A 15,366-nucleotide genomic window follows, 5' to 3' on the forward strand; every position below is an offset into this window, starting at 1 on the left:
CCAGTATGGCACTACTTATGTACTTATGTACTTATGACTTCTATGGAGAGTTTGTGTATAAAAGAGGGGACAATTTGCCATAGCTTTGGACTCCTCCCCAACGCTTATCTCAGACGGCGAAGCTCTGTCCGGTTGTACCCAGAATCTGTCTGCTGAATGTACCTGATTAAAGTCTGTTGTGCAAATAAAATCCTTATTCCAAATGATGATTTGTGGGCTTAACTTAATGATGAAAGGCTGTAAGTATAAATGCTTTTGTTGCATCCAGCAGCTATCTCTCGCTGCATTATATAACTTGTAACCTAAATCCAGTTTGTCATAAGGCTGGTATCTATTCCTTGCCAGTGCTGAGAGGCGGACTAATGCGGGTCTCTTAGATCTAACGTCTCTCTCAGTGGCAACTCCTCTTAGAACTTCACAACCCCCTGATTGCCCCAGTTCTAGGGCTATTTAGAGATGGAGTCAGATTAAGGTCATTTAAGCCTTCTTGGGGGGGGCTTGGGACCCCTTAATTCTCAACATTGGTGACCCAGCGTTCGATTTAAACACGCCATGAGAATTTTTGTCAAAGTGGGGATTGATTCTAGCTCTTGACTAAAATTCTGTCACTGTCTTTCAATATTCTGTTCTGTTCTTTCTCACTCTCTTTTCTTTCTCCTATTCTGTCCATTTCTTTGATTTGCGTGATGTACGCAAGACTGTGCTTGTTGTGTGAATGGTGCATAACACCGAATCCAGGCGACTGCGATTTGGGGTTTGCTGCAAGTTTATTTCAATGTTCAAAATCTTTGGATTGGTCTTTATGCTAGCATTCTCGCTTAACAATCCTTAGAGATTGGGCATTTTCTGTTTCCCATTCCATCTTGTGTTCTGTCTTAATCCCCCCTTTTCAAATCCCTGTTCCCCTGTTCTTACTATGTATTCTGTTCTTTCTTCTTCTGTCGCCCCCCCCAATCCCTTTTCCTGTTCTCCTTCATCCTAACTTCTTCTGCCTACCTCTTCCTATTAATCCCCTGGGTCTAATCCTGCTCCGTTCTTTTCTGTAGGCTCCCGGATCGGGGGAATTTCCTTTACTCTAGGAGAACAGCACGCTTTCAGATTGCTCTCCTCTAAAATCCTTCTGGTTTCTCTAAATCAGTTCCTTCAGTCCTCTGAACTATGCTTTTTCTCTAATTACTCAGCCCACAGCCCCCCTTCCTGTCTACATTTCTCTCGGCTATTTTTCCTTACGCTGCATTATAACCTCTGATTTCCGTTTCTCCTTACAGATCTTATGCTCCGGTGCTCCGGTGCTATCTTTTCAGCTGTTATGAATGACTGCGTAGTATCTCTTATTCCGTCCTTTTTTTCCTTTTGCATCTTTTTGTATGTCTCTGCACTCCGTCTGAATTGGATTTTTTGTGTGAACTATACTGTTCCGTCTCTGCTTTTCTTATTTCTTATCTCTGTATGCCGCTGTCTAAATCTGGCTTGGCTTTTTCACTTTGAACCGCATTTCCTGCCCGTTATTATTTACTGCGTAGTCCACCTAATTGCCCTTTTTCACTGCTGCTTAGTTCTGTGCTCTCACCCCACCCCCATAGTCATTTCTTTTTCCCTTAAGTCTAATCTGAATTCCTCCCTCCCTGCCCTCTTCTCTGATGCTCTACCGACTCCTATACCATATGTCTGTGGCCCGCACGATACCATTTGGGGTAACTTAACACCTTACATACACCTTTTTGGCTTCTCGTGCAAACTAGAAATCGTTTTTTTATTCCCTATAAAACTATTCTTTTTCCTTCTCAGTCCCATGTGGTGTGAGTTTTAATTTTCTTTCTGGAACAAAACTTACTACATTACTAGTAATTGTCATATTTCATATATACCCCCTCTTGGGCTCCGAATCTGCCTTTATAAATCCATCTAAATTTGCCCGAAGAGCTGAAGTTCTAAACCCTTTTTCCCTCACATATCCTTATCCAGGCTTCCGAAACTGCCATTTCTTTCTGTAACTTTTGAAAGTTTTCCCTAACAAGCGCTGTAGTTCACTATCTCAAGGACATGAGAATCTGGGAAGCTTGCCCATTTTAGCTGCCTTATCAGTCAGTCCAGCACTGCTTTGGCAGAGGCTACAGTTCACTTTTAAAAGCTCAGAAAGTAATTTTTTTTCCCCTTCTCCGTCCGTTTTTTCTGTTCTATGCTGAAGCGGTACAAGTTAACCAGTCATTTACACAGGGATATTGTGAACCTTTTGCTGTCTATCCTCCGTCAACTGTATTGCTCCTAAATTTATCGAACTATATCTGGTATATTTCCTTAGCAGGTATCATAATTGTTAAATGACTTATCTTTTCATGCCTCATGCTGCCAAGTCCGTTATACGGGCACCTCTGAGCATGTAACAATGTACGGATGTATTCTTTTTCTTTCACTTTTAAGACTATGACACTGCATCTTAGTCTTACTCTGCATTCTCCTTTTCTTTATGCTCATACTACTTTGACTTTTGTACGTTGCCCTCTCTTTCAGCTCACCTCCCTTAAACAATAGATACTCTAATGCTTTCTCATTCTGTCTCTGAGTCATGATTTTAAACCCGAGACAGGTTTCTTTATTTTTGTGCTGCTAGTGACAGCCTGATAGACTTCATTGTGCTACACCATGTGCTTACAAAGTGTTAAAAAGGTATCTTTCCTTCAAACATACATAACTTACCCCTTTGAAAACCGGCTTTCTCCTTCTTTGTCCTAGTGTAGCTTTCTGTAATTATGTTGCAATACTTCTTTAATCTGTTTTTCGTATTATGCTGATAGTTCATTTACGTGGCCCCCCATGATTTATGCTTCAGGATCCTGGTTTTCGCACTTTAAATGGTATTACTCAATTCCTACAGATGTTACTTTCTTTTTCCCTGTACAGATATATGTCTTAATGTTCCACTATAATGTCACATTTACCTTAGTATAATTAATACGCATGTATTTCTTGCTGAATGCTTAACTGGTAGTACTTTAGGAAGACTGTTGCATATTGTGGTTATATTGTTGAGAAGCAACTGTTTTTGTTATATCTAAATGCTATCATATTGTGCTTGTGTTCTATAACACAGGGGTCTAGCGTGATTTCCAGAGCATGCTAGCTACAGAATCTTTCTTGTACAAATATTTGTGCTTAAATTTTCATAACTTTTACTTCTATGATGGCAGTGCTGGTCCGCTGCCCATCTACAATCTTTAACACTAAGCTACGTATGTCAAAACTGTCCTACAAGGTTAAGTATTTCACAGTCTTTTTCAGCTTTGTTCGTCTTGCATGACTGAGTTTGTACTGCTTGCCCTAGCTTCCTTCTTGTTCCGCTCTACCACCCTCCAGCTTTCCTTTCATAGTTTGCTGTGTGGCAACCTTAGTATACACTGTAAACTAAGGTGCCTTACCCGAAGAGCTTACATGTTTTTCTCCCTTTAAAACAAAATTTTTTCTTGCTACCTTTCTAGCTATGAACCACACTTCCTGCATTCTATTTAAAACTGCACAGCTACCTTTGTTTCCTCTTGTTATTACAGTTTCATTCTGTGCACACCCCTGATAAGATTGCTGTTCGGAGTGTGTCCCTTTTTCCTCGTACCCGCTTGTATGTCTCCTTATTCTATTTGTTTATTTATAACTTTCTTTCACCGTTAGCTGGATGCACCGATTACGGCGTTCAGCTCTCTAGCCACTTTTGTTTTACTTCTCTCTAATAAAGGAAAGGTCTGTTTCCTCTCGACGGCTGTTTTCAAGTTCTCAGCTTTTTATGACTGAGACCTCTCGCCCTATACTTGCAGTCTCATTTCTCTGTATTTTTGCTTTCCCCATTTACAAGTGCATAGCTGTCTATTTTCCTCTTTTTCTGTGGCTGTTTTATAAATAACTTCCCCTCCATTCTCTGCCCTCTCTGTCTCTCGTATCTGTTAATCTCTAGCTTTGGAATGTATTATCCTGTTTCTAATAATCTCCGGTAATAACCTTTCGCCCTGTACTGCAACGGCACCCTTCTTTTCTCCTGACTATGCTTCCTGCTCTTACATATAGCCTGTCTGTCTGTAAGGTTACGTTCTCTTCTCTGCCACTTATTTAAATATATTCCTTTTTAATTTTGATAGTCTCTTGGCTACTATTTTCAGTTGTTTTATTAAATTTGTACTTGTCCTAGCAGTTGTTATCACACCCTTTTAATTTATAATGTTATACTTTTAATTAATGCTTAAGGTTTGTTATTTATTCTCCTATTTGAAATTTGCTTAGACGCTATATGGATTATATCTTGCTCCCGTTATAAGCTAGGCGCTGTGCTGTCCCCGCCCATCAGTTTCTATTGCTTGCATTATTATTGCACTGGCTTATTTTAAACACTTGCAGTAATGACTTATGTTCTAAATGTTTCCGGATGTATATTTCCACATCCTGAGAATGACAATCGCTTTTAAATAATATGATAGTAGGAGTATTATATACTATATAGCAGCATTTCTTTGTTTTTACCTTAATAGATATGCATATAAAATATGTTTTCCCTTTTCTGTTGAGAAGATGATGGCTGCGTGCCATGAGAATACAGCGTTGTTTCACTTCAGTTATTTCCTGTTGGTCCTTTATAACCCAACCTTCTCTTTCCTTCTAATGCTGCAGCTGTTCTGTTTGTCATCATTTAGACATATCATTTCAGTCACTGATTAGTATGTATGTTTCATGCTGTATCATTGGAAGTTCTTGATGTAAAAATCACATGTTTTAATTTGTTTTTTTTCTCTTTTACCTGTTTAGTCACAAAAGCTTCCTGCCATCGCATTGGGGTTTATTTTATTTACTATGTTCCTTTTCTGAGTGTATGGATATTAATTTGTCATATTTATGGGTATTAACTTGTCATGTTTGCACAACGATTCTAGTGTCCTGTTTCACAATTTCTTGAATTATATGCTTTTCTTATATTTTCCTGTTTAGATGCTACTTCCAACCTATCCGGTACCCGCCCCAAAAGCATTTAATATGTATTTACCTTTATTTCATTTATTCTAGGGGTATAGCTCTGGACTACACATGTTATAATGCCTTTCTTGCCTTTTGCTGAAATCGGTTTTCCAGTTACATATATGGTTCTCCCCTGTTACTCTTATTATAGTATGTAGTAGTTTCATGTCTTGTTTAAAGTCTATATTTTGTTTTCATATACAGCTTCCAACCTACCCTTACAGCTTATTTTTGCCTTACATTACAAATTAGATAGGCCCAGTTTTTATCATATATTATGTACACTTATCTTTCCTAATTAGTTTTCTTCTTTTACTACAGGTATGAATGAATTTATTTGTACTGTTTGCCCTTGTATTGCAGGCTTTCTTATTGTTACTGTTCCGCTCTAATGCTTTTGAGTTTCCTTCTCCTGGTTTGTTGAGTGGAAAATATATTGTCTAGTGAATGATGAACGTGGAATTTTTCACATTTTTTGTCCTGACTAAGGTGTTCCAACTAAAGGCTCTTTTTATGACTGTGCCTTTCCCAAAGAGCTTACATTTGTTTTGTTTTGCTTTGGAATATTTCGTTTTTCTCTCTATTTTTCTATCACTTCTATAGTAATTTTCAGGGGCTTTCCCCTAGGACATACTATACTTTTATTGTTTTCTTATATACCAGTGTCACGCTATAACCATTGGGTTTGATACCGATGTCTGGGACTCACATCCATCGAAGGTGCTCCTTCAATGGATGACGGTATCTCATTTATTAGATTTTGAGCAGACTTCCATTCCATTTTTCGGAGTGGCCTGCGGTTTTGGCATTATTGCCCATTTATGAATTACTTGTATAGATGACCGCGGGGTTAATAAAGAGACGTCTAACGACTTTCGTTGCGATTGTGTACAAGGTGATTCGGGCGTATCTAAATTCTTAAATGTATTTTGGTTGTTTGAATTGAGTAGAATCTTCAGTTGAATAGAGCAGAATCTTCAGTCTAAATTTTTACCTGTATATTTAAAATATCCGATGGAGGTTAGTCGAATTGAGCGGAATCTTCATTTGAATAGAGCAGAATCTTCCTAACCAGCGAAAATCCAGAGGGTATCTGTTCTCCCAGTTCAGGGAACTAATTTCGCAGTTTCCTGAGCACTTTCAGGGGTAGTAGTCTCCCCTCCTTTGAGGGTTCTACCATTGGAGCGAATCATGGCCAATGGAGCTGACTCTTGGCAGCTAGTAGAGCAGAATCCTAATTGTAGAAGCCTACCCTGGGGAACAGTTTTCTTTTATTAGAGTAGTATAGATACATAATAGCTGACACCATTTACTTTTTGTACTTTTTTCTTAAACTCTCCTTTCCTCTTTGTGACTGTCATTTGTCTGTTAATTTAATCTGCAGTAAAAGCGTTGAGCTTTCCGCTAATTAGTAATTTTTATTTTTGGGGTCCCTATGTTGGAGTACATTAGCAGATGCGTGAGTATGATTGTGTTATGTCTTTGCATGTTTTTGTAAACTGTTAGCACATTATCATTTCTAGGTCTCCTTGCTATCTCTGAAGCTGCCTTTTGAACCAGGTTCTAGGTCTGGTCAAAATATATATATTACTAATCTAGTTCATTTTTCTATAGCAAATTACAGGCCTGAAATTTATTTGTAGACCACTTGCTCGCTAGGTCCCGTTATTATATATATCATATCTTCCTCTCCGCACCCAATGCCAGATACTGGTGATCTGACATCTATTCAGATCTCTGGTAAGGACTTTCCGTCCGAAACCAACCTATTTTTACGGTTGACCTCCCTATACCACCGACAGTTCGGAAGGGCATAGTGATCCCACCAACTGTCCTCTTTCTCAATTGATTTTCTGCACTGGAGATTACATTGTACGAATCGTGAGTATATTTTTATTTATTGTATGTGTTGCTATTGAGTTTGCCTTTGTATACTTTCATAGCCTGTTAGATTAGCACTAATTTAAATATTTTATTTTACCAAATTTAGGATTAAGACTTTGTATGTGTATGAGTGTGATTTTCCTTTTCTTTTCTGTCTGTGTGCTGTGACTTGTGATTGGCTACTGGAATATTTATTTTTTTGTTTTAAAACCCTAAAGAATTCCTTAACCGTGTACAATTCCAATGATTAGTCTTGAACTACATCTAGGAATATCTTTCTTCTTCTGTTGAGTTTTAAGTTTTCTACGTATCAGGATTAGGTTACAGTTTTAATTTTACGTCTATATGTTCCTGTGTGTGTCCTGTGATAAATAGCATATATTAAACCAGCTATTTATTAGGGAATCATTTCTTTAGTTTTAAATTAGTGCTTTAAGGTTACTCGGAGAGATTGCCTATCAACTGCAGTGATAGTAAATCTCAAAGGAGTGTTTTGTTTCCAGGATTGTATATTATTTCATTTAAGCAATGTTTGTTTGATTTGTGATGTTAAATATCTGATTGTTTTTGATTTCTGATAAATTGCTTTCACTAGAAATGCAAGCACTTTATGACATTGTTTAAAATAACCAGTGCTGATGTTCACTTCCTGGCTTTTTATTGGGGATGTGTTCCGTAATAATGAATTAACTGTTTTAATTTTTCCTTTCACGTCTTATCTACTACTTTCAAACTTCCTTCCCTGCCTCTTAAAGATTTATAGTTTTAAGATATATTATTGTATAGAGTTCCAGCATTTTTGGTTCTCAATAGAGTTTAAAGATTAACCCTTGCATAACATAACTAACTGGTATATCCGAACTAAAGAAATTTAGGTTGCTATTATTTCAGAGCTATGTTCAGATAAGACTAGCTACAATTGCCAATTTCCTTTTTATTGAGAACCGTACCTCTGGAAGCAGATAAAGTAATAACCTTGTTTTCCTCTCCTGAAGTATTATGAACATATCATACTGGTCTTTCTTTCTGGTCAATTTATGCATTTATTGCATTAATAAAAATTGTTATTATATCCTTGAATTTTGAATTTTGCTAAGAAATGCCTCTACTTGTTTCCTGCTTATAAAGCTGCTCCTCCTCTGTATTTAAAATATACTCTAAATTGTAAATTGATTGCTGGGAATATATAAGCTTATTTTTAGCTATCTCTCTGAATGTGAATCTTCATATGCTGTCATAATTTAGGGCCCAAAATTGTGAAAGCATAGAAATGATCAAATTAAAATTTAATATAATTTTTATTTTCCAAATTGGCTGTGAACTATTACAGAGGACTATAGGTTATTGTCCTTCTCATTTGACCTATTTTAACCTTGTAAAGGTCACGTGAGAAGGCTTCATAGAAATATATAGTTGTTACATTTCTGATTTTGGCCTTTCTCTATCTTTTAAAATATCATGTTAAGGGCTGCATTTTCCTGGAACAGACTCTGACCACAATGTTTCCTCAGACTCTGCTGACTTCCTGTGCCAGCCACATGTAATATACAGAGAACATTTTTTTTTCATTTTATTATTCCTACTGGTAATTTGTGATATTATATATTGACACTATGCTCCACCTACTGATGCGCAAAGGAACTAACAATGCATTCTATAATCTATTCTTTCTAATGGTCCTATGCTGAGATTTGACCACTTGATTTTACTTCTTATATCACCTCTATTTATTAAGTCCTGTAGGTTGAGTGAAGACTGCTAATCCAATTCCTGATCTACCGCCTCTATTCTACTGCAACTGACCTCTAGCAAGAAAAAGGAGCAACCAACTTCCCCAATGAGAATTTTCTTTTGTCCAAATGATGTTATTAATTTAGACCTTCTTGGTTATGCTCTTAAATATTCTGCTGTATTGAATATTTTTGCAGGCTTCTCATCTTTTTCAGAACCTACATGTCACTATTACAACAGACAGCGATCGTGATTCCAGAAGATACTTCCATCACCTGGACTATTTATGAGTTTTAAATTTCTGCACATTGGTCTTCAACTTTGACTATGATTATTTGCTAATTGACCCTTCTTTCTGAATCATCTAACTCGTAAGTCCTGCTGGCCTCCTGCAGCTGAGGGCTCAACCCTTGGTGAATGGTAGTCATCGTAGGTGAAGATTCCATATCTATTGGCGATAGATTGCGACGCATTGCCCTCCATACATCAATAATTGAACATTTACCATCATCTCTAAATTCTAATTGTTTTTTTGTAGATACAATTTCATATATACTATTGTTATTTATGTAAATTGGCTTTTCATTATTGAACCCTTCTGGTTTCCCTTTTGTTTTTGCACTTAATTAGCACTGTTTTCTCTGTGTTTACATTGTCTTTCATGCCTATTCAATTCACACTGATTATGCCCACTAAGATATAGCAATGTATCATTCAGGCATACAGTCATGTTGCATATTCCTTTGACAACCTCTGACTCTTGATGAACTGTTTATGATGCTGCATGCCTAGAATAAAGACATGGAAAGATCCCAATTTGTACACCACAAGTACGTCTTCAAGATCTATCCAGGCCCAAATGATGTTAGATCCCCCAACCATCTCAAGACCAGCCACTTCCTTCAGCAAGCCAGCCTGAAAACCCAGCCCTGTTAGATCTCCGTCCAGATTCTTCAGCGCTTCCACCGCCTCAACCATGATCGATGAAAGAGAATTCAGAACTGATACTTAATTTGAGAATTACTGTTGCTGTTTATGGACATTATAGATTCATATTTTGTTTTATTTTCAGTTTAGCAGTTTAGCAGTAATCCTGTCTAGAAAAGGTTTTATTTTATTTTCCTATTATTTTCTTTATTGTTCTTTATTGTTCTAATTGTTTTTCTAAGAGTTTCCCTATTATTTCTGTTTAGGTAATTTAAAATTGAAGTTGATCTTGCTCAGATACAAGGGTAACATCAAACCCTAATACTGGCTAAGATATCATAATGTAGATGTAAACTCTGTTAGTATCAACCAGCTATGCAATTGTTTAACTCTGGTGTAGGCTTACTTACATTACATGTCTTTCTGTAGGTTTGACTAAGCTCCAAGTGGGGTAATGGATATATAAATTGCTTCCCATACTTCCAGGTCATTATGCATATGTCAAGATCCATGCATGACCTTTGTTACCATTTTTGCTGTATGAGGCAACCTCATACTTGTTATCCACTTATTAGTGCTCATGATTGGATGCCAATGATGAGTACTAGTAAGGTCCAGGAATCCCGACCTATTTAAGGATTCTGAATACCTATAACCTTAAACAGCAATCTGAATACTAACCACATATTTGTTGAGCCCATAACAATGCTTAATCAAAACCACTATTCCTTCTCAAGACCACTGAGATACATACATTAGATTATCTCCCCATGTACTATGCAACAGATACAATAGAAGTCATAGAAAAAACCTGAAAGTATTAGTATGATCCACCTGAAATTACTATTACCCGTATACATATACTTCGTGAGATTTTGTAGATGAACTCATGGTTTTGTCCCATTTACGCCTCAAGAGGGGTAATATCAAGATTAAGGCCCAAGGGGTTGAGTAATATAAAGGGAATTCCATATGCCCAGAAATATACCACCTAAGAATGAAGTTTTCTGTCTGGCATAATATCTGCTAGCAATCCATAAGAACAAAACTTGTCCCCTCGTTTGATAGCTTGCCACCTTCTGGAATGGATGATGACAAGCTTGACGAGCTTTGTGTCACCCCTCCTCAGAGGGGGTGACAAGTGGGGAATGATGTATAATTATACTACAGCAAGATGCCCACCGGAAGGGTGGAAGGCCAGATTTTAGGACTCAGGCTGTAAAAATACCAGCTAGGTTTAAAAATCTATGACTGGCTGAGCAAGGACTTGCTTTTCCTGTAAGTTAATATGTGTCCCCGCTTGGGATCCATCCACTGGAATAATGATGGGTCAATTTACATACCTTTAACAGCTAAAATAACTAAAGTACTGACTAGGCCAAATATCTGTAAAAAGCAGGTCTGAACCATGAGTTCTGACACAAACAGGTACAACTGTCACTTTAAATCAGATGAACAAAATGGAGTCTATTAGTTTTGTATAGAAGGCTACAGAGGTTATACAGGGTTCTTAAGATGGCGTGAAAAGTATTGCGACACAGACAGATGTGGAACTGTTATCTCAAAGCTTCTCAAAACATGCTGATAAGACTGTGTGGGAAAGTATCATCTCAGAAATTGAGAGCTAGGTATCTCACCATTGACTTCTATGGAGAGTTTGTGTATAAAAGAGGGGACAATTTGCCATAGCTTTGGACTCCTCCCCAACGCTTATCTCAGACGGCGAAGCTCTGTCCGGTTGTACCCAGAATCTGTCTGCTGAATGTACCTGATTAAAGTCTGTTGTGCAAATAAAATCCTTATTCCAAATGATGATTTGTGGGCTTAACTTAATGATGAAAGGCTGTAAGTATAAATGCTTTTGTTGCATCCAGCAGCTATCTCTCGCTGCATTATATAACTTGTAACCTAAATCCAGTTTGTCATAAGGCTGGTATCTATTCCTTGCCAGTGCTGAGAGGCGGACTAATGCGGGTCTCTTAGATCTAACGTCTCTCTCAGTGGCAACTCCTCTTAGAACTTCACAACCCCCTGATTGCCCCAGTTCTAGGGCTATTTAGAGATGGAGTCAGATTAAGGTCATTTAAGCCTTCTTGGGGGGGGCTTGGGACCCCTTAATTCTCAACAAGAGCAACATCTGTCCCCTCTGTTCTGCTTCAGGTCTCTCTCTCTCTTCCCTCTGCTCAACCAAGTCGAACATCTCCCCATCCCAGCTCCCCCCTCCCCCTTTGGCTGGGTCCAGTGTATCACCCTTCCTCTCCACCCTCCCACAGCCTTGTGGGTCCTGCATCACTCCATTGTGAAAAAGTAACTTCAAAGATCAATTATCTTTGGATTTTCTAATTATAGTGTTTATTACAAACCAGTATTAGGTGACAAAATCCTACACCTGCGCAGCCATTCTGCACCGTCTGACTTAACAAACAGCAGATCCCCGCGCACTAGCAACCAGCGCTGGTGCAAGATATTGGATGTCCTAAGCACATTTTCAGCTTTAAAGCCTCCCACACCACATTAACTTTCAGGTTCCTAGTCCGCTCTCTCTCAAGAAGACATGCTTTTAAATACAACATTGTGAAGTGTATGTGTTTGTTTTTAGCAAAGGACGGTGTAAAAGCCAGATCTGCGGGATCCTCGGGATCCTCCGGATCTAAGTACTACCTTAAGCGGTTGTTTGTTTTGACGGGCGCTCCTTTGTTTTGACGGCCGCAGCGATCACCGACTTTGTTTTGACGGCCGGCGAAAAAAAAATTAAGTTTGAAAAGGTTTGTGATCGAATCCGGGAAGATCCCGAGGATCCCGCTGTATCCGGTTTTTACACCGTCCCTTTTTAGCAATGATAAGAAATAACTGCAGGGACAACTGTTTGAGGTCTTTTTCTCTTAATTACTTTGTACAAACGTTTATAGCACAGTATTTTGATTTTTTTTTTTTTAAGGGATTGAGAAAGAAAGGCCGAGGTAATAATGAATGCAGAGAAAGGGGGAGAAAGCACGGAGAATGTGAGGAAAGGGACAAAGAATAGATACCTGAGATATAGCAAAAAAGCAACAAAACTCATCACACTGAATGTAAAGCGATATCACCACAAACTGCAGTAAAACGCTCTACAGATGCTCATGTAAGTGAGTGGACGAGGACGGAACGAAGAAGAAGAACGCAAGCTAAGAGCAGCAGGCTTGAAATACAATAAGCAAAACTATTGGAGCATCAGAATGAGGCTTGAAATATACTGAGCGAAGCTATTGGAACATCAGAATGAGGCTTGAGATATACTGAGCGAAGCTATTTGGAGCACATGAATGAGGCTGAAAAATCAGTGCACAAACGGGCTGAAGGCGAAGAAGGGTAGGCTGGGTAGCCTGAACCAGGCAGAAGTACAAGTTTGGTGCACTGCTGTGCGTGAGATTTTTTTGTGTGTGCGGCATTCACGGTTTAACAGGGGAGCTGAAGGAAAATCGGAGAGGAGAGGTGCAATTTGCAGCTGGGCCCTACCTTGGCATTTTGTAGGGCTCGCTCAATGGTAGCTACTCCTCTGGTGTTCTCTATGGTTAGCATCCGTTCTTATGCGGGTACCTGAATCTTCCGGCACCCTCGGCTCACCCCTAGCACAGCTGTGCCAATGGAGTTCCTGTCCCGGCTCAGCATTCGCCGGGTTCATAGGATAACAGCTTGCTTCACTCCAGCGCGCGCTTTGCATGAGTCGGGCTCTCGCAACCTCCTGACTGTCCTGTCCCAGCGAGGGCTGTTGCAGGATGTCTTCCCATCTGAAAGCAACAATGAGAGCCAGGCACTGTTTGAGCTGCTGCAGAGCGGCGCGCAGACGGTGTACTGCGGCTTTGATCCCACAGCCGACTCCTTACATGTGGGCCACTTGCCGGCCATATTGTCGCTACTTCGCTTTCAGCGTGCAGGCCACCACGCCATCGCACTCATCGGCGGGGCCACCGCGCGCATCGGAGACCCCAGTGGTCGTACGCAAGATCGCGAGCCGCTCTCCGCTGAGCAGCTGGCACAGAACACGCGCGGGCTGCGTGAGAACTTGCGGCGCGTGAGCGCCAACGAGCAGTTCTTGTGTGGGGAAGAGGCGCGCGGCAGCATGACCATCCTGAACAACAACACCTGGTATGAGGAGCGCGCGGCCGTGGAGTTCCTGACCTCGGTGGGCCGCCACTTCCGAATGGGCACGCTGCTGAGCCGGCATAGCGTGCAGTCTCGGCTACAGAGCCCCGAGGGCATGAGCCTAGTTGAGTTCATCTATCAGATGTTCCAGGCGTACGACTTCTACTACCTGCACCAGCACTACGACTGCCGGATCCAGATCGGTGGCGCCGACCAGCTAGGCAACATAATGACTGGCTACGATTTCATCCAGAGGTAATGGGGCCCGCTTTAAATTCTTAAGGTGACATGGGCGTACAGTGTTGTGTGCCCTTATCACCTTATTTCAGTAAATGAACTTATTAAACATTGTTTTGGCGATCATTGTCAGTCATACCTTACGTCTATCCCATTTGCATGTGATTGGGGTTGTTAATATAATCATCTGAGGCAGGGGCAGCAGAACGTGTTTTTGTTTGGGTGTTCTCAAGCTCCGCCCTCAACCCCACCCCTAACCCTAGAATCTCTACTTCCCTTACCAATAAGCCTATACCTGCCTCCTTCTATGGCATCCGGCATCTGTATCCCTCCCTCCACATACATAGTAACATAGTAAATGATGGCAGATAAAGACCTGTACGGTCCATCTAGTCAGTCCAACACGATAAACTCCTTTACATGGTATGTGATACTTTATATGTATACTTGAGTTTGATTTGTCCTTGCCTTTCTCAGGGCACAGACCGTAGAAGTCTGCCCAACACTGTTCTTGTACTAAGTTCTGGAGCTAATGTCAAAGCCCCTTAAAATTTACACTCCGGCCCAGCCCTATCTGTTCAGTCACAATCAGGGCATAGACTGTAGAAGTCTGCCCAGCTCCTATTTTGTTTCCCTGATTACTGGTGTCGCCACCCAATCTCCGCTAAGATTCCATGGGACCATTCCTTCTAAACAGGATTCCTTTGTGTTTATCCCATGCATGTTTGAATTCCATTATCATTTTCATCTCCACCACCTCCCGCGGGAGGGCATTCCACATATCCACCACCTTCTCTGTGAAAAAATACTTCCTGACATTACTCCTGAGTCTGCCCCCCTTCAACCTCAGTTCATGTCCTCTCCGGAAAAGTTTTTTTCTGCGGATTAATACCTTTCAAATATTTGAACATCTGTATCATGTCACCCCTGTTTCTCCTTTCCTCTAAGGCAGTGATGGCGAACCTATGGCACGCGTGCCAGAGAGGGCATGCAGAGCCCTCTCTGTTGGCACGCGCGCCGGCCATCACCTCAGCTAGTTCCAGCCCTCCGTCGTCCCTCCCACCCACCTGGCACCAGGCCTTCCTCTCGCCCACCCACCCGGCACCAGCCCGCCCGGCCTCCATCCCGCCGAGCACGAAATTTAAGTCTTCCCTTGTCTGAGTTAAGGCGGCGTCAGCAGTAGCAGCGAAAAGCATGCTGCTGGCTCGATGCGCCTCCTTCAGCCTTCCGTCTCTCAAGCTCTCCCCTAACAGAGGGCAGGACCAGAGCTTGAGAGATGGAAGGCTGAAGGAGGCGCGCCGAGCCAGCAGCATGCTTTTCGCTGCTACTGCTGACGCCGCCTTAACTCTGACAAGGGAAGACTTAAATTTCGTGCTCAGAGGCAGGGATGGAGGCCGGGCGGGCTGGTGCCGAGTGGGAGGGAGGGAGGCAGGCCGGCTTGGTGCCGGGTGGGAGGCTTGGAGCTGGGTGGGA

General features: G+C 40.8%; 1 protein-coding gene across 2 annotated transcripts in view; it reads left to right on the forward strand.

Annotated features, from left to right (window-relative positions):
- Positions 1 to 3,065: 3,065 nt before the first annotated feature.
- Positions 3,066 to 15,366, forward strand: part of YARS2 (tyrosyl-tRNA synthetase 2) — a 32,135-nt gene continuing 19,834 nt past the window's right edge. Inside the window, exons 1-2 of one of the 2 annotated variants that reach the window (XM_030198114.1) lie at positions 3,066 to 3,075; positions 13,045 to 13,911. In XM_030198114.1, coding sequence (XP_030053974.1) covers positions 13,157 to 13,911 — 755 coding nt within the window. In that variant the 5' untranslated portion in view covers positions 3,066 to 3,075; positions 13,045 to 13,156. Of the gene's footprint in view, positions 3,076 to 12,824; positions 13,912 to 15,366 lie in introns of those variants that run through there. The other variant, XM_030198113.1, reaches the window with a different exon arrangement.

Source organism: Microcaecilia unicolor, chromosome 3 (genome assembly GCF_901765095.1).
Source record: "Microcaecilia unicolor chromosome 3, aMicUni1.1, whole genome shotgun sequence".
In the NCBI taxonomy this organism is placed as follows: Eukaryota; Metazoa; Chordata; class Amphibia; order Gymnophiona; family Siphonopidae; genus Microcaecilia; species Microcaecilia unicolor.